Raw genomic sequence first — 19,168 nt, 5'->3', positions numbered from 1 at the left:
TGTGTCTCTGTCCTCTTCTCATAAGGACACCAGTCACTGAATTGAGAACCTGCTCTAATCCCGGACTACATCTCTTAATAACATCTGCCAAGACCTGATTTTCAAATAAGGTACCTTTCTGAGGTTCTGAGAGGACATGAATTGAAGGTGGAGAAATGGGAAAGAAACCAGCAGCGGAAGCGGGAGCAAGTTTTAACCTGCTGGTCTTTCGAGAGGATGGGTGATAATCCCCTTGGTCCTTTGAAGAGGTGGTGTGGCGGGGAGTGAGTGGAGGAACCCTGTGCAAGAGATAGGGGTGCCCGGTACAGCTTGCCTGTGTCGGCGTGAAACGACCCGGCCCGGAGCCAGCTAGCTTTGTGTACCCGACGGGAGAGAATAGGTCTGGGGTTAACGCCCTCCATGCTTGACTAGCTTAAGGAAAGGTACCTAGAATATTTCCTTTCTCAAGCAGCCCCGTTATTTCTTATCCTGTGAGTCTGAAGCCGCGGGGGAACCCCAGAGGCAGACATAAACGTCTCCAGGTCGTAAAATCAGACTTGGAGCACCAGCCACAGGGAAGAAAGTATTTTGGCATATTATCTGCATCACTGCAAAATAGATTTATAAAACATGCCAGGGAAACTGCAGGGGAGAGTGTAGAAATTCTCCAGCAGGCAAGGAAAGGTAAATGAAAATTAACTGTACCGTGCCCATAATTACTCGTTCAAGGTGTGGAGAATGTAATTAATATGATCTGGACTGCCGTGCTGTCTCTCTTGTTTTATTTAAGTGAACATAAAAGGTAATTTATAAGGGTTTTCCTAGGTTAACTGCCAATTTAATTCCTTGAACTGTGTTTTTCCACAGGCTCTTAGGTTTCTCAACAATAAAAGGCATCCACCGCTTAGGGGCTTTCAGGAATTTGTGCAGAGGTCTGGGGGTGGAGGCTGCTTCGCCTTCATCTGAGATGCCCAGCCTCTCCACCCTTGGCCTAACCCAAAGGTGTCAATGCCTGTTAATTCTCTGTTAATGTGAGTGTTTTCATGTCACTGACTGTGGCAGTTGTGTACAACTGACAGAAGCTTTTAAAAAAAACTTCTAAGTTGCAAATCTAGCAAGCTATCCTTTAAGAATTTTACTCTTCAACTCATAAATCTTGTAAATTTTTAACAGTTACATTTAGGGTAGCCTTTGATTAATAATTGACCCTTGAAGAAACTTCACCTTCCTTTAACATTTTAAATTGCCTTTAAAATTTCATATATTTAATGTCCTTTTAAAGCACTTCAGTTGTCTGATTAACAAGCATACTTAAATAATGTAAATCCAATACCTCAATGACAGACATTAAGTTTCTTAAATGTTCCAACATTATATGTAAACTTAGAAGGTTTCAGTTTAAAATCTCAAGTCGAATAAATTGCTCAATTAAATCCTTCATCTGGGTGAAAGTGTTAGTTGCTTGGTTGTGTCCGACTCTTTGCAACCCCGTGGACTGTCGCCCGCGTGGCAAGGTAAATCCTCCTACTCGAGGTCAGCATCTTAAAAACATGAATCTTAAGGGTTTTCTTCTTAAACATCTCTGTCCGTATTTTTAAAAATAGCCTTATTGAGATATCATTTACATAAAAATTCACTTATTTTAAGTGTAGAAGTCAGTGAATTTTAGTGTGTTTGCAGAGTTACACAACCGTCACCACAATCTGATTTTAGTACATTTCCATCACCGTAAAAAGAACGTCTGTGTCTATTTACTATCCCTCTTCTCTGTCCCCATCCTCGGCCTTAGGCAACCACTAGCTGACTTTCTCTGTCTTTGTACTTGCCCATTTGGGGCTTTTTTGGGTACTTACCTTGAGATCATCCTGGGTTTTTAAGGAAGCAATTTTGATGTCTCAATTTTGGGGTCGCCTTCTCCAGCAGTCTTTGGGGTTCCTGCCTCTGTGGCCAGAAGTGTCTTTGGGAGCTGACCTCTGGCTGAGGGGCCGAGCTCTGCCTCTAAATGGGGGCTCTTATGGCCCATGACCCAGACTCAGGACACTTACTATTGAATTCAGATGGCTTCCCATGGAAGACCAGACCCCACCTGGTGGCTTCATGGCCTCTGATGGCCTGTCCACCTTCTGGGCCGAGGTGTTAGTCTCTCAGGGTGTCTGACTCTGCGACCCCATGGACTGTAGCCTTCCCAGGCAAGGATGCTGGAGTGGGTTGCCATTTCCTCCTCCAGGGCATCTTCACCCCCTCGAGACTGAACCCACATCTCCTGCTTGGCAGGCAGATTCTTTCCCACTGAGCCACGAGGCCAAGCTGGCAGCAGAGAGACTGGTTAGGAGGATTTGGTCCTAGCCCCAGAGGAGGTGATGGTGGCTCGGGCCAGGTGTGGGGGCCAAGATGAGCCGATGGAGAAGGGGGGTGATGGTGAGTGAGAGAGGGGAATTAAGAATGACTCCTGGCTGTTATGTCTGCCCAGACAGGTGCGTAGTGGTGGTGTCCACTATAGTGGGGGCCACTCGGGAAGGACATTTCAGGGGTGGAAGTTGTGAGTTCCCTTCATCAGCATTTACTGTGTTCAGCAAGCTCAGGTTGAACCTCAGTGAGCCCTCTTGTCCCTGACCTGACTCTTCTAAGATTCCTAAGTCGGGGAGTTTTGAACCATGTGTCATGGCCCATCAGTTGGTTGTACAATCAATTCAATAAATTGGACTAGTATTAAATAAAGCAGAGCAGGGAAAATAGTGCATCACATGTAGTGAAAGTGAAAGTCGCTCAGTCATGTCCAACTCTTGGCGACCCCATAGATTATAGAGTCCATGGAATTCTCCAGGCCAGAACTGGAGTGGGTAGCCTTTCCCTTCTCCAGGGGGTCTTCCCAAGCCAGGAATCGGACCCGGGTCTCCCGCATTGCAGGTGGATTCTTTACCAGCTGAGCCACAAGGGAAGCCCAAGAAAACATAGAAACTGGGTACAGAGGAGAGCAGGAGTCAGGAGCCCCTTTTTCTAGTCGCAGCTGTGCCTCTGACCATCTGTGGGCCTCAAGCGAGGCCCTGATGCTCCTGTGTGCCAGGCCCACCCTGTAAAATGGGGCAGGAGGCAAGGCAGGCCCCACTGGGTTCGCCCCATCCTCCCCCTTTTCTCGCCTTCACCTCTCCCACACTGCCTCAGTGGGCAGATGGCAAACGTTACCAGTCAAGAAGGTCATTACTGAGCTTTGCATCCTGCCATCTCCCTTGTTCGGTCAAAACCGGTTCGGGGGTGCTTCTCCCCAGCTGTGCGTACCCAGCCCCTTTGCTGGTCCCTTTTAAAGGCCCTTCTTGTGGTCAGCGTGCCTCTGCCAGCACTAGCCTATCTGACTGACAGCTGGTTTGCACTTGGACAGGGATCTTGGGCTGAAAGTCAGCACAACCCTCTGTTGGGGGCACATTTTCGCAGATGTCCCAGGATCATCTAAAAGACGGAATGATTTGATTGCCATTGGTTTTGGTGAGCATATTTGATAGCCGAGTTCTTCTCCCGACAGGTAAATGTACTGTATACTGTATATTCTTCAAAGCTGACAATCAGAGTCCTTTAGTGGAAGGTTTCTATGCAGTAAATCTCCTGGCTCTTAGATGAAACTGTGTTCTTTCTCTTCTTGAGTTACACCAAGCACATCTACCTAATTCTTAGATTTATACCCTTAACCTTCATCTGCCAAAAGTTTAATTCATTTTAGTTCTGCAGCCACAGGCTAGGCATCAGGAGCTTTGAGGAGCTTACAGTAGGAGGGGAGATTGACATGGGAGCTAGCTACAGTAAGGGTTCAGATTAGCCTCAAATCAGAATTCCAGGGGCTTCAATATTCTGGCTGGTTGTAGGGTCTCCACTAAGGAGAAGTGGATCTAGAGATGGGTTTGAATGACTCTGGGCTGTCCCTGTTGAAGGGACTGTGAGAAGGAAGGAATAGAAAGTTGGAAAATTGAAGTTTGTTAATGAAATATTAGTGACAACCTAGGCTGAGCGAATTTACTTTCACTTTTCACTTTCATGCATTGGAGAAGGAAATGGCAACCCCGGCAAACCACTCCAGTGTTCTTGCCTGGAGAATCCCGGGGACGGTGGAGCCTGGTGGGCTGCCGTCTCTGGGGTTGCACAGAGTCGGACACAACTGAAGCGACTTAGCAGCAGTAGCAGCAGACTGAACCCAGCTCCTACTTCAGTGTTTGGGGTTCCTGAAAAGTCCCCTGTGCACACAAGTGTGCTGAGTGTCTGTATCACATCTGAAGGCTCTGGTTGGCTGGAGAACACTGCCTGAGTATTCAGGGCTGCCTTTTTGTGTGTGTGTGTGCCTGGCCTTGTCCAGTTGTGAGTGCCCATGACCTGTAATGTGTCTCGTTTCAGAGGAGTAGAGGGAGTATGCAGGGTTTGGACTCCAGCTCGGCCGCTCACTAGCTACGTCAGTGGGTGGGTTCCTCCACCTCTCTGAGCCTCAGTTTCCTGGTCTTTAAAATGGACGCGAGTCCGCCTGTCTCCAGGGTGCTTATGAGGAGTAGAGGAGAGACAATACGGCAGGCTCATATTTATGGAGTGCTTGTCAGACTCATTGCAGGCACCTCCCAGATCCACGAGAACACATCATTTCTTTGCTTTTTGTTTGTTTAATTCCTTTGACTAAGAAAGCCAATGAAAGAATTTTGAGGAAGTTTGCTAGGAAAGAACAAGTTAACTTCTCTTCTTTGCTGTTAGTAAGTGGTTTGGCTTGATACCTTGTAGCTGAAAAAATACCTTTGAAACTCTCAGATGACCTGTTGTTTTTACTTTCATTCATTTGACACAAATGTATGAGTATCTGCTATGCACAAAGCACTCCCTTTGAGGGCAGGAGACCAGGCAGATGAAAGCTGCGTGGGGCTTGGCTGCCAGGGCCTGAAGTTGGGGAGGACCAGTTAGCCTGAGGAGGTGGGGTAGGCCTGGTCCTACTCTCCCAGCCCTGCCATGGGGCTTTTGGCCATTCTGTGCCCTCCTGGGGCCTGTTTTCTTCTCTGAAAAGGGGCTGGGATGGTTTTTCTAGTAGTCATGAACAGATGTGAGAGTTGGACCATGAAGAAGACTGATGGTGAAGAATTGATGCTTTTGAACTGTGGTGCTGGAGAAGACTCTTGAGAGTCCCTTGGACAGTAAGGAGATCAATCAATCCAAAAAGAAATCAGCCCTGAATATTCATTGGAAGGACTGATGCTAAAGCTGAAATTCCAATACTTTGGCCACCTGATGTGAAGAGCTGACTTATTTGAAAAGACCCAGATGCTGGGAAAGACTAAAGGCAAAAGAAGAGGGTGGCAGAGGATAAGATGGTTAGATAGCATCACCGACTCAATGAATTTGAGTTTGAACAAACTCAAGGAGATGGTTGGGGGTCAGGGGAGCCTGGCATGCTGCAGTCCATGGGGCCGCAAGGAGTCAGAGACGACTTAGGAACTGAACAACAGCAACCATATTCAATAAATTACACGAGATATTCAACACTTGATTATAAAATAGGCTTTGTGTTAGATAACTTTGCCCAACCGTAGGCTAATTGACATGTTCTGAGCATGTTTTAAGTAGGCTAGGTTAAGCCATGATGTTTGGGAGGTTAGGTGTATTAAATGCATTTTTAAACTTATATTTTCAACTTAGGATGAGATTATGAACTGATAAACCATTTATAAGTCAAGGCAGATCTGTAAACACAACTGTTTTCTGGGTCCAAGAAATCATACTGTGAATTGAACCAGTTAGATTCTTACAAAATGGTCTTGTGTTTCGTTCATGTTTAGAAAGGAGAAAACAAGTCCTGTAGCTAAAGGAAACTCGTGGTGGGTGGGCAGCAGAAGGCCACCGTTAAATGTCCTCAGGGATTCCTTTCTTAGGGCTTTTGATCATCAGACCTTTCATTTTCAAAGGAAAAAAATAACAGCAGCCTGTTGCCACTGGCAGTTTCCTTTTTACATAGCAGGAAACAATGTCTGATGGATGTAAAGGAAGCCTTGAATCCTACATCATTCATGAACCTCTTTGAGTGCCTACTGTGCGCCAAGCATCAGAGAAACAACATGAATACATGGAGGGGGTCTCTGCCCCCCATACCTGATGTCTGGCATATCCAGGGTGCTTAATAAAAATTTGTTGAGTAAGAAAATGAATACAGATAATAACTGTGAATAGTTTTTCTGTCCTGTCACATCATTTTGATGACTCCTGTAATACTGGGTTACATTTTAAATCATCTGTCCTAGAGGTGGCCAGCCAACCTGGTCTGGGACCAGCAGGAACTATTGAGATGCTTGGTGGCCTTGACACTTGATGTTGGTCCAGCATGGCAGTTGAGAGCATGGGCTGCCTGTGTTGGAATCCTTTCTTCACCTCTTCCTAGTGATGAGACCTGGGCGGGTTCCCTGGCCCTGCTGTCCTCAGTGTTCCCATCTGTAAAGTGGGGACAGTGGTGGTGCCCACCCCACAGGGTCGTGGTGTGGCCTACACGTGTGCGCTGCTTGGCGCACTTTGCCCTCTAAATGCTAGCTGCTACCCTCTGCGTGTGCTGGTCCCTTGACCTCTGATGTATTAGACCCACAGGATAAATAGACCCAGCTGCTATTATTTGGGTGTGAAAGAGCCCAGTAATGAGGTTTGAGTCTCAGTTTGGCAGCTTCCTCCCCACATGGCCTCCGCCTTGGTCAAATTCCTGAGGTTAAGGGAGGCTCAGAGAGGTTACCTGGGAAAGGCAGGTCCTTCCTTCACTATGTGAAGATTACATGGAACCCAAGGGCCTGGCACACGAGGTGCCCTCCATAAATGGCAGGATTGTTGTCAATCCCATAAAAAGCACACCAGGCCCCTTGGCTTCTGTGGCCTGGGGTGCCATAACTGGTTCACGGGGCGCCCAGGGAAGTCGTGGGCAGGCCTGGAGGGGGCCCTGAGGGCGGCCGGCCTTGGGAAAGGGCCCACGTCGCAGGCCCCACACGGTCAGAGCATTTTAAAGGCCTTGTATTAGAAAAATAAACCAATTAAATAATACTGCCCCCCATAAAAGCTGACTTTTAATGGGTTCCATGGTGGGGTTTTTCTCTGTGGCGGTCTCGTAGCCATCGGTCTTGGGGCGACTGTCTGCCGCCACGGGGAGAGTTTAATCTTACATGGGGTGGGCAGAATTTTACAAGTTTTATAGCCGTTTTTCCTCCTCCAAAGTGTTGCTATGTCGTTGTGCGCTGAGGGCACCCTGCATGCATTTAACAGTTTACCTCGTTTGGGGTGGAAATGAAAAATGAAGTAATAAATTAAAGAAAAACACAACGTGGATTTTTCCCCTCTTCTCGAGGCAACCGTGGAAGAACAAAGAACCAGTGTTTCCCCCGGACCGACTGCTTAATCAAATTCTAATGGCTTTTATGTATGGACCCTTGCCCACGGGACCCACCTCCTCCCCAGAGAGGGCTCCAGGGCACAGGGGGTGTGTTTGGGGCTTGTCCTGCTGACCCCAGGGTAGAGGGTCAGCAAACGGGAGCCCAGGGGCCACATCCGACTCACTGCCTGTTTTTGTGAAATGATTGGGGGAAAATAATCAAAAGATTTCCTGACACGTGAGAATGACATGGACTTGAGGTTTCAGCGTCTAGATGGAGCTGTATTGGCACATGACCCCACCTGTTCATTGTGGTCTGTGGGGCTGTTGATCTGCGCCTTGCGTAAGGTGCAAAGCCCAATAGTCTCTTGTCCTTTATGCAAAGGTTGGCTGACCCTGCTCTGGGAGGTAAGGAGATGAGAGAAAGCAGCTTTGAGTTTCTTAGAATTGATGACTTATTCCTTGGGCTCAAAGAGACAAGTCAGAGGAGGATTGAAGGAGAAGATGATTCTCTTGGGAGACCTTCCAGAAGGAGTCAGCTGCTGGCAGAGATGACTCTCCCCCCTTTTCTGAGCTCAAGTTGGCTTTGGAGCAGAGAGGCCTGAGTTATCCCCCTTCAGCCAGGTCTCCCCATCTGTAGGTTTTCCCATCAGAGGATCCCGAAGCCTGGCGTGAGGTCTGGTTAGCTTCTCATCAGCTCCCTTGATGGCTGGAGAATAGAGAAGTTCCCACCTTCCCTCCCAGGAGGCAAGCGCTTTTTGTCAAAAGTTTTATGCAGACCTGAGATGATGATCTCCAATAGCTTTGGAAATTTGTACTCTTTGGCCAGCTCCCGCCTTAAGCATTCTGCATATAGTAGTGACTCACTTAATCCTTATAGTCAACCCCAGGAGTGAGGTCCTCTTCTCACCCCCATTTTACAGATGAAGAAACAGAGGCACAGGAAGGTCAGGTATCTTGCTGAAGGTCACACAGCAGGTGTGAGGTAGGACCAGGATTCAAACCCAGGGTGCTCCAGGGGTGTCAGCTGCCTGCTGCCACTACACAGGGCTGCCACTTCTTTAGGCCTGTGAGAGCGTCTGCTTTCCTTGTTCCCTCCTGCCCTTACCATGTCATTTCATAGGCAAACAGTCTCCTATGTGAGAAGGAGCATTTGTTCCTTCCTAAATTCATCCTGCCCTCCTCCATCCCTCCATGTTTCCACCCCTCCCTCCCTCCAAAATAATTTATCAAGTGGGTGACTATGTATTAAATTCTGTGTAAGGGCATGAATGAGTGAGGATGTTTTGCGAACTCAAAGAATGAAAAAAATAATCTTTTTCCTTTGAAAAGTAGTCCTTGGTATCCTCAACGCTGTTGGGTTTTTTTTAGAAGTTTTCTTAACGTCCCTCTTTTATTCACTCTAAGGGATACCTCTGTCTGTATAGAGCCATAAACCCTCATAATTTCTGATATTTGTGTTTTCCGTAACCTCACATACGTGAGACTCTGGGGAGGCTGGGCCTCTGACTTACCCAGTGGGAAGAGCCTGTTCAGGAAAGGCTCTGTGCACCCCGAAAGAAGGCTCCCACAGGAATGAGCTTACCATGCAGCTTGGGGACCAGGAATAAAAGGTCATAACTGATTGTGGAGGGAGAAGGCTATGAATTTTTAAAATATCACCAAGTCTGGTGTTGGTAGAACTTACTCTCTTGGGATAAATGTTACACTCTCCTCTGTCAAAAGTTCAGGATTTTATCAGAGATGCCTGTTTTGTTTCCTGATGGATTTGCCAGGCAGAATTTTTAGCATTATTTGTGTCCTTCTATGTGTGGACATGCCTGCAAACTGGGGAAGACCCATGGGGCCCCATGTCACTGGGCGAAGGACTAGCTCAGCCAGAAGCTGGTTCTCTTCCTTTCCCACCTGCTGCTGCTTCCCTCCTCTGCGCCTTTCTCAGACAGCAAATGTTTGTTGCCCATATCTGATGAGCCTTCGCTTTCTCTCCTCAGTCATGCGGAGGAACCCCTTTGGTGTGGACATCTGCTGCCGGAAGGGGTCCCGAAGCCCCCTGCAGGAGCTCTACAACCCTACCCAGGTAAGCCCTGGAAACTTCTTTGCTTCTCCACTCAGAGTCCACGTGTCAGCTTTCTGGGGAGGCAGAGGGATTGAAAAACTCCAAAATTCTGGTCTTTGGAGATTTGAAATTTCTTTCCACTGCCTGGGTTTTTACCTTCAGCTGGTTTCTTTCTTGGTCACCCTTTCTCTATAGAGTGGCTCTAAAGTTCTAGCAGGAGGTATTTAGAATGAGAGGAACAGCTTGGTGGAGTGCTGGATTGAGCTTTGAACCTGCTCAGGTTTTGGGTCTGAGCACCACACGGCTGCAGGTGCCAGTGAGGGGACTCTGAAATTGCAGAGCCTGCCAGGCTGTGCAGTCTCCCCGTTGATGTCCCCAGAGATGGCCCATATGGGGGATGAACTCACCACCAGATCTCACGTCCAATTATTAGAGCCCAATGACGCCCCCAAGAGGTGCATCTCACTGAGCCAGTCTGACAAGACCCTTGTGTGGGGAGACTTTTTGCCAAGTGACTCTCATGGTAAGTTGAACTTGATTATGAAGAGTTCCTCTCGGAGCAAAATAAACTCCAACCAAGACACAGTGCCCTCCATGGAAAGCTAGGAGGAAAGGGAGGAGGCCCTGTTGCCATGGTGATGGCATCGTTGGTGTGTGTGGGTCTTGATGAGAAAACTCCAAGGCTGGCCCTTTTGGGAGGACATTAATTAGCTTGCGATGCCAAGAACTGGTAAATGAACAACTAGTGACCCATTAGCTGACCTTTGATAGCTGGTGGGAAAGGAGGGGGAAAATGTACTGCTTTGGCTATAATCTCTGAGATTGATTTTGTATCAGATTCTTAAGTTAGTGTTTCTGTGGACCAAGGTGCTTGCAGAGGAAGAAACTATTTGCTTCTGCAGAATGCTGAATTCCTGGAAGTCTTGCCAAGAGATGAGCCTGAGAACTTTCTGATTCCACATCTCTTTCTTGTCTTTCACCCTTTGGAAAAGTGGACTCTTGAGTTTGTGCAAAATGGGTGGCCTAACCATGTTAATTCACTCCCCTCTTTCAGCCCCATCACTTTGGAACTCAGTGTGGTGGGGCCAGATTAACCAGGTCATTGCAGACTCAGATTCCCTGGTGTCTCCTTTACTGGGCTTTCTGGTAACTCAGCAGGGAATTGGCCTTTTTAAAAATGGTTATTGAAGTATAGTTGATTTACAAGGTTGTGTTAGTTTCAGGCATACAACAAAGTGAATCAGTTATATATACACACACACACACATATATTCAAATACTTTTTTTGAAAAAAAGCTCTCTTTCACTATAGGAAGATACTGAGATACTATAGATGGTGAGTATAGTTCCTTATGCTATACAGTGGGTCCTTTTTGATTATCTTGATTTGGGTTTTTGTTTGGTGTCCCAATAATCTGATTACTATAGGCCAGTCTCCTGCCTGTTCACACATTGGTCCTAGGAAGAGACTTCAGTAGAAGGGATTTCTGGTTGGTGAAAGTGGAAGTGTTAGTTGCTCAGTCATGTCCAACTCTCTGAGATCCCAAGGACCAGAGCCCACCAGGCTCCTCTGTCCATGGATTTCTCCAGGCAAGAACACTGGAGTGCGTTGCCCTTCCCTTCTCCAAAGGATCCTTCTGACCTAGGGATCGAACCCAGGACTCCTGCATTGCAGGCAGATTCTTTGCCTTCTGACCCACCAGGGAAACCCCTGTTCCGGTAAGCCATGTTGAAAACAACATGTGCTACCAACACGCAAAACGTACCTGTCTCTTTCAGTTGACCTCCTCTGTTCTCAGATTAGTTTCTCTTTTGAAACAAGACTGCTGAAGAGCTTCTGCTTTCCTGAGCAAATTTCAGGAGCAGCAGATGGTGTCATGGGAAAAGCTATTTCTGAAGTAGATGTTTCTCTGGACAGGTAGTCTGTGGACTGTGTCTGCACTAGTCATTGTCGCATGTCCCCAATCCGTGGCCTATAGTGGGTGCCCCCCGAGTGTCTGTGATTGAAAGAGTGAAAGTCCAGGTTTAAATTCCTCTTTCACTCCCAGCTGATTGTACAACCTTGAACATGTGATGAGTTCTCTTTAGGGTCAGCTTTCCCATCTCTCCGGAGCGTTGGGAGGATAAAATAATTCTGATGTGTCGGGGGCAGGGTAAACATGATTCATCATTGTCATGATTGTGAGAATGGCTTCACTACTGGAAGCCTGGACTCAAGGGTCAGACCTGGGTTCAAAGTTTGTTTTCTTCATATACCGGCTGTGTGAGTGTGGGCAAGACGCTTAACCCGTCTGAGATTGCCTCCCCCCTTTGTAACATGGTGCTGACAATTCCTGCCTTGCAGGCTTCCGTGAGATGTGCCTTGCTCAATGCCTCCTATGGAGGTTGCTCCTTCCCAGATCCATTCATTCATTTACTCATTCACTTTTTCATCTGCTGTTGTGAGCGCCCACTGTATGCAGCACAGTGCCAGGCACGGGCACAAAAGCCTGAGCAGGGCTCGTGTGGTTAGGCTTCTGTGTCTGCTTCTGCTTGTTAGTCCGAGGTTGACTTGAGTGGGTTACCTGGTGAGGGAGACCCTGCTCGGTCCATTTGTTAACCAGTCAAAGAAGAGAAAACGTTCCTGGGTAGGACGTTCCATCTCTTCTATCTGGCAGTGTGGACGAGGTGCCCACTTAGAAGCCTAGGACCTGGGGGTGGGGGGAAGATGGGGCTGGGGAGGTGTCTCTGGGAGCTGTTTGTGAAGGAGTCGGTGGGTGAGTCACCAGCCTCCATCAAGAATGTTGTGGGCAAGCTGTCTGTCCCCTTTTGCTGGTAACCAGGAAAATGTCCCTGCAGGAAGATCTCTGCGTTTCCTCGGGATGTTGTCCCGGAATGTTTTTTTCTTAGGCTGGTTTCCTTTACAAGCTGCAATTATGTTCTCTTCCCACGCACGTTCCGTCGGTGGCGCTTCTCTGAGAAACTGTCTTCGTGATCTTTGGGATGGCCGTGGGCAGGAGAGTTCAGAGGAGAGAAGGGGGCAGGAACTCCTGTGGAGCCAAGTCTGGTTTTGCATCCACAAGACATTCACAGATGCCGCATCCCGTGGGGCTTGGCTGTGGTTTCTTGTGTTCCCCTACCAGCCCAGCTCTGGAAGCTGCTAAGTCTGGACCGATGTTATCACGGGGCAGATGACAAACACTGTAATTGCTAGAAACCAAACTGCTCCCGGAGATGCCATTTCCCCTTTTTATGCTGACTGGTTATTTGGTTTTGATATATGATGGTGAAAGCAGGAACTCTGTGTTTTAGACAATAAGGAAACCAACATTATGGCAAGTAGAGCCATCTTAGTTACCAGGTACTATAGGCCAAATGCTTTCTGGGTGCATGCACGCGAAGTCGCCTCAGTCCTGTCTGACTCTCTGCGACCTGTGGACTGTAGCCCACCAGGCTCCTCTCTCTGTGGGATTCTCCAGGCAGAAGTACTGGAGTGGGTTGCTGTGTCCTCCTCCAGGGAATCTTCCTGACCCAAGGATGTTCATAAACTTCTCATGGAATGTTTGTGTCAAGCCCTAAAGTAGGTAGTACACCCTCATTTTACATACAGGACCACTGAGGCCAAGGAAGTTGTCACACAGCTTGTTAGACGCAGAGTAGAAATTCAAATCCAGGACAAGCTACAAATCCATTTGTCTCCGTGCTGTATTCACTGTCACCAGCAAAGTTCTCTTGGCAGGAATTATCCCATCCAAAAAAGAAAAAAAAAAAAAAAAAAATCACATCCAGATTTTCACTGGACAAAAATCTTAAAAGCTCCCTTAGGAAAATTGGCTATAATCTGCTTTTAGTGTCCAAGGTTTTCTTATTTTAGTGCCTCACACACCCCTAACCATTAAAACAACAGTGGGTGGAAAAAAAGTTTGTAGGTGATATTCTTAGAAAAACTGTACTCTGATGTCTTATAATTTTCCTGGTTCTCCGCTGTCTTCCTGGCCCCAAAATAAAGTGTAATTGCTGATCATATCAGCTGATGTCAAGTCACTGAAAGTTCAAAAGTTGCCAACTGCATATTTGCGGGCCGAGCACATGTGCGGGCCGCCCCGCTCAGCCCAGACAGCAGGGCAGAGCGCTGCTGTCAGCCATTGATAGGGCATAATTGCCCCAAAAATGCCAGCGAGGGGTGGGACAGCCTGTCTTGCCTCACCCACCTCCCGGTCCTCTCGTGGGTTCCCCGAAGTCTTCCTGGCATCCCTCATGTGGTTCAGCCCTGCCCTGCCTGCTTCTTTCTTTAGCGTTTGCACTTGCTCTGTGATTACTATGTTCCGAGAAGACAGATGCTCAGTCCAGGGGCCGACCAGGAACTTCTAAGTCCAGGAGGCCTCCATGTATGCGCCAGTGGCCTGCAGACCTTCCTAGGGGCCCCTGGGGACCAGAAAATTCACTATTTTGACCAGTCAATATTTTATTGTAATAACAATTTTAAAAATCGGACCTTTATTGGTGCAGTCTTCTATGTGTTAAAGTATATTTACTTCTCCATAAGATGGGCTCCAAGAAGAAGGATGGAGAGAGGGAGAGAAGGGAAGGAGGAAGAAAGTTACTGTTTATTGAATGTCAGTGACTTTCCACACGTATCTCATGGAATCTTCACAACAATCCTAGAAGGAAGGTATCTATAACTCCATCCTTCAGATAAAGTTAACAGGCTCAGAAGGGCTAAGCAATTTGTCAAGATCCCATAGCGCCTTAATGGTTGTGCTGGCTCCTTCTGACCTGGAGAGAAAGTGGGAGGAAGAACTTCTATCCCATTATCTTTTCTGGGTAGAAAAATGCTTTCTTGAGGTTCTGTTTCATGGTGACTGAAGCTGAGCTCAGGGTAGTTGCAGAATTCCTGAAGGCAGGGGCCAAGTTTCATGGAATGCACGGTAGATGTCCAATAAACAATTGCAGATTTGTTTTTTCTCATGGAACATGATATTTGGAGCAGTCTTTCTATACTGGCTGGAGCCAGGCTAAGCGGGAGTCCCTTCCTTCCCCTTCCCCAAGAACTCTGCTATAGGATAGTACAGCTTGGTGACATTTGGAAGTCGGGGTCTTTGATTAAGTTTTAGATTGAAAAAAGTTGTCCAAGGGAAGGTAGGAAACTCTTCCAGCTCCAACCTAAGTAGTTTTCTGAGCAAGGCTTGCCAAGGTTTATTTCGTCTACAGATGTTTATCAGATGAACAGAGGGAAGAGACGTGGGGAAGAGAGGCATGTAGGTAACAGAACATGACCAGTGCTGTGTGATGAAACCGGAAGCGTCTTGGAAGTTTGTGGGAGGATCAGGAGTGAGCAGTTAACCCTTTAAGGGGCAGGGCACAATGGGAAGCTTTCTAGAGGAGGCGGCATTTGAGCCAGGCTTGGACTTCCCTGGTAGCTCAGGTGGTAAAGAATCTGCCTGCAGTGCAAGAGACCCGGGTTCGATCCCTGGGTTGGGAAGATCCCCTGGAGAAGGCAATGGCACTCCACTCCAGTACTCTTGCCTGGAAAATCCCATGGACTGAGGAGCCTGGTGGGCTACAGTCCACGGGGTCGCCAAGAGTCGGACAGGACTGAGCGACTTCACTCACTTCGCTCTGAAGACAACCAGTCTTCATCGGACAGGGCAGAGGGAATGGCCTTACAGAGGGGTGCAGCCGCGGGAGTGGGGCGTACGGGTGGGACAGTTCACGGCACGCTCAGAGAATGGTGATGGGTCTGTAGCAGGCGTGAAGGAGCATGTTGGAAGCTGACTGGAGAGGATTCGGGAGAGAGGCAGGTTGGTACCAGCTTCATAAGGCTTGTTCACCCTTCCAGGGGGTTCGTGGTCCCTAGAGACCCCCCCGGGATGGTGTGCATCTTACAAAGCAGCTTCTGCTTCTGGCTCAGCTGCGTGTGAACTCCTCTTTGGAGGTCTGGCCCCTCCTGACTGCGGTCTCCTCCTCTGTAGCACGAAGGGGTTGAATTGTACCCATGCTTCCCCACACCTTGAACACTCATGAGCTTTGAAAAATCACCAGTGCCCAGATCCCCAGGGATTCTGATTTTTTTTTTTTTTTTTTTTGGGTTTGGGATAGGGCTGGGTGGAACCGACGTTCCCTAGTTGGTTCTGATGGGCAGCCTGAGTTCCGAAGCACTGGGTTGGAGATTCTGGAAGGACCCCTCCAGTTTTGAAACCTTCAAGGGGACATCTCTGGCAGTCCAAGGCAGGGGTGTGGGTTTGATTCCTGGTCGGGGAACTAAGATCCCACATGCTGTGCAGCATGGATAAAAAATAAAATAAAAAATAAAATCTTCGATTCTTTGGTTCTCACATCACCTGTTACATGAAAAGGAGCTCAGAGCATGTCCACTGAAGTGAAGTGAAAGTAGCTCAGTTGTGTTCGACTCTTTGTGACCCCATGGGCTATACAGTCCATGGAATTCTCCAGGCCAGAATACTGGAATGGGTAGCATTTCCTTTCTACAGGGGATCTTCCCGACCCAGGAATCAAACCCAGGTCTCCCCCCTTGCAGGCAGATTCTTTACTGTCTGAGGCACCAGGGAAGCCCATGTGCCCTGAGGTTGCTCCCTGTCTTCTCTCTGGTCTTTCTGTATGAAGGACCATGTTACCTATTTGCACTCAGCCTCGTTCACCAACACGCGGTGACCACATTCCTTCCTGTGCTCCATGGAAAGTTGGCTGATGCCCTGGGCTTTGGAGACTCATTATGTGAGCAAACCTAAGAAGTTGGGCCCTTGGGCACTGAATTGGGCAGAGCCCCATGTAAAGGACACTTGAGCCACTTGGCTCTTGATCCCATAAGAAGGAGAACCCCAGACTGGTTCCAAGCCGGACATCAGGTGGGCGCTTCTGAAGGATCAGCTTCAGTCTCACAAATGAGCATGAAAGGGCTCTCTTCCTTGAAAATCATTCTTTGGGAAGAAAGATACTGAATGGCCATATCCACTGGGAAAAGCAACAGAGCAGACGTTGGACAGTCCCCAACTCTGGTCAATTAATCCCTTCATTACCAACCACCTGGTAAATGACGAGTCCATCTAATTATCTTGCTTTGACCCAACAGCTGTCTACTTAATTGATTTAGTTGTGGATCGGCTCCTTATGCAAAGATATTACTTACTGTCAGCCCAGCAGAACGGCAGCTGGCCGGCAAAGATGAAATATTACATCAAGTTGATCTTACACACAGCACTTGGGAGCATGCTTCATTATTCATTGCACATCACAATGGATGAGCAGAGCCCATTGCAGAAACCAGGGGCAGCAGGTTGCCTTTTTCACTATGACCAGCGGCTTCTTTATTCTTGAACCAGAGAAGCTGTCCCTGGTCAGATTTCCAGTCCAGCCAGGACAGCTGGGGGATCTGGAGTCAGACACAATTTGGGTTGGAGGAGATGACTGGATGCTAGAAGAAAGGGGAGGATCCCAGCCCAGGTGTATGACCTGGGGCAATTACTTAACCTCTCCAAGCCTTGATTTCCTTATCTGTAAAATAGGAGTGTGACACCAGAGTTGCAGGTTTGTGAGGTTTATCAGAAACATCGTGTATAAAAAGCACCTAGGACTTGCCCAGAGCAGAGTGGGTGATAGTTGCTAGCTGTTAGTGATCTAGGTTGAGTTAGATAACCTGGGGCTTTTCTTAGGGGGTCTGGGATCACGCTTGTCCCTGTCCTGTAGGCTCAGATGTTTGGCAGATGCACACTTGGACTTGTGTTGAATAATAATAAGATAGATGATTTCCTCTTGCCTGAAAGCTACTAGCTATTCATCATAAGCACTACCTAAAAATTTTGATTGATGTTATGTGTCTGGTAGACTCAGTTGTTGGGAAGCTTACTGTGCTGATTTTTGAGGCCATGAGTACCTCTGGATGGAGTGTGTGTGTGTGCATGTGTACGTTCAACCCACATCCTGGAAAATGGGCAAGTTCAGCTGTTAAGTTTTAAAGGTCTCCTGTAGGTAAGCGTGTCAGTGATAGTTGTTATAAAGTATGACCATCTCTGGCCCATGTTAATGCGAGGCCATTGATTTCATGGTTTGGTTCACATTTCACTCAGGCTGTTTTTATAGGCAGTTGTTCTGTTTCTGGAAGCCTAATTTGACCCAATATATTCAAATCTGGGTAGCTGAGCTCTCTAATGGGGTCCTTCTGTGTCAGGCTGTGTGGATATAGTCTGGTAGATTTCAACGAGAGGAAGGCATTCAAGTGACAAAACGACCTCAGCAATTTACAAATGGTAACACAGCTGTAAATGCTGCCATTTTTGGAAAGTTATTTCCTAAATTGCCCTCAATTATAAGAGGCCTCGACATAATTTGATTTTTCTGTAAATTATACAACTCAAGGAGCTTCACAGTCAACTGGATTTTAACCTTGTTGAAATGGATAGAACTGAGACAAAGCCCTGGCTTGTTCTTAAATTCTCTGTAAGAAAGACGTGGGAGTGGGATGGGGGTGGGGTAGGCGTCCGCCTCCTCCCCATCCTGCTTCCCTCTTGATGGCCAAGTTGCCCTGTGGGCCTTGTGGGGAGCAGAGTTTACACCCTGCCTCCAGCACTAATTACTGTGAATTCTGGGGCAAATAGCTAAGCTTTTTCAAGCCCTGGAGACCTTGTTTATAAAGTAGGAGTAAAATACCAACTATTCAGTTATTAAGAATTAAACTAGGATTTATATTGCAAGTTCTGGGCACATAGCAAGCTGCTCAGTCAGTGCTGTTTTTTAAACATTTATATTAGCTCAGATGAAGCCTTCTCCAGGAAGCTCTCCCTGATTTTTCTCCCTTCAAACTCAGGTTAAATGTCCTAGAATGGCATTGCCTGCTTACAACATAATATGATTTGTATATGTTATTTGAAATTTTTTAGCAGTCACATTTTGAAAAGTAGAATGAAAAGCAGGTTAAATTCATTTTAATAACGTATTTTATTTAATCCAGTATAACCGAAATACGATCATTGCTACCTTCAATCAATAAAAATATTAAGATATTTTACACTCTTGTTTCTGTATGGAGTTTTTGAAGTCTCATGCGTATTTGACACAACACATCTCACTTTGGGTTGGCCATGCATCACATGCTTAATGGCCATATCTGGCTGGTGACTGCCATACTGGACAATGCAGGTCTATGAAATGCCACACTCTCCTCCCCCCATCCCATGTTTCCCCCATTCGTGACACTTACCTTATGTGTTTGGAATGATCTCACTAGACTTTGAGCCTCTTGAGAGCAGGGGCTGATCACTCATCTTGGTACCTGGAGGCTACTCCAGCCAGCCACAGAAAGGGAGCTCAGTAGGTGCCTGGCACTGAGTGAGTTGCCTGTCCTGGGCTGTGAGCAAGCCCAGTGTGTGGGGATCACACTGAGGAGGTCACCAGGGCTTTGTGCTCCTGGAGGCACTGACACAGCCGACCATTAAGGCCAAAGATGTGCTGGGGCCCAGTAGGTCCGTGGTCTGAAGAGGGCGTCTCCACTCCAGGCTGATGCCTGTTGTTCATCACTCAGTCGTATCCAATTCTTTGCTACCCCATGGACAACACAGCATGCCAGGTTTCCCTGCCCTTCGCTAACTCCTGGAGTTTGCTCAAACTCATGTCAACTGAGCTGATGATGCCATCCAACCATCTCATTCTCTGTTGCCCCCTTCTCCTCTTGCCCTCAATCTTTCCCAGCATCAGGGTCTTTTCCAGTAAGTTGGCGCTTTGCATCAGGTGGCCAAAGTGTTGGAGCTTCAGCATCAGTCCTTTCAGTGAATATTCAGGGTTGA

The 19,168-nt window shown here is 47.5% G+C and overlaps 1 protein-coding gene across 4 annotated transcripts in view; it reads left to right on the top strand.

The window, feature by feature from the left end:
- CHST11 (carbohydrate sulfotransferase 11) overlaps positions 1 to 19,168 on the top strand; it is a 263,540-nt gene that overhangs the window by 116,803 nt on the left and 127,569 nt on the right. For all 4 annotated transcript variants that reach the window (XM_070454026.1, XM_070454025.1, XM_070454028.1 and 1 more), the window contains exon 2: positions 9,328 to 9,413. In XM_070454026.1, coding sequence (XP_070310127.1) covers positions 9,328 to 9,413 — 86 coding nt within the window. The remainder of the gene's footprint in view (positions 1 to 9,327; positions 9,414 to 19,168) is intronic.

The sequence above is a fragment of the Odocoileus virginianus genome, chromosome 23 (genome assembly GCF_023699985.2).
Source record: "Odocoileus virginianus isolate 20LAN1187 ecotype Illinois chromosome 23, Ovbor_1.2, whole genome shotgun sequence".
Lineage (NCBI taxonomy): Eukaryota > Metazoa > Chordata > Mammalia > Artiodactyla > Cervidae > Odocoileus > Odocoileus virginianus.
This window is presented reverse-complemented; position numbering and strand designations above follow the sequence as displayed.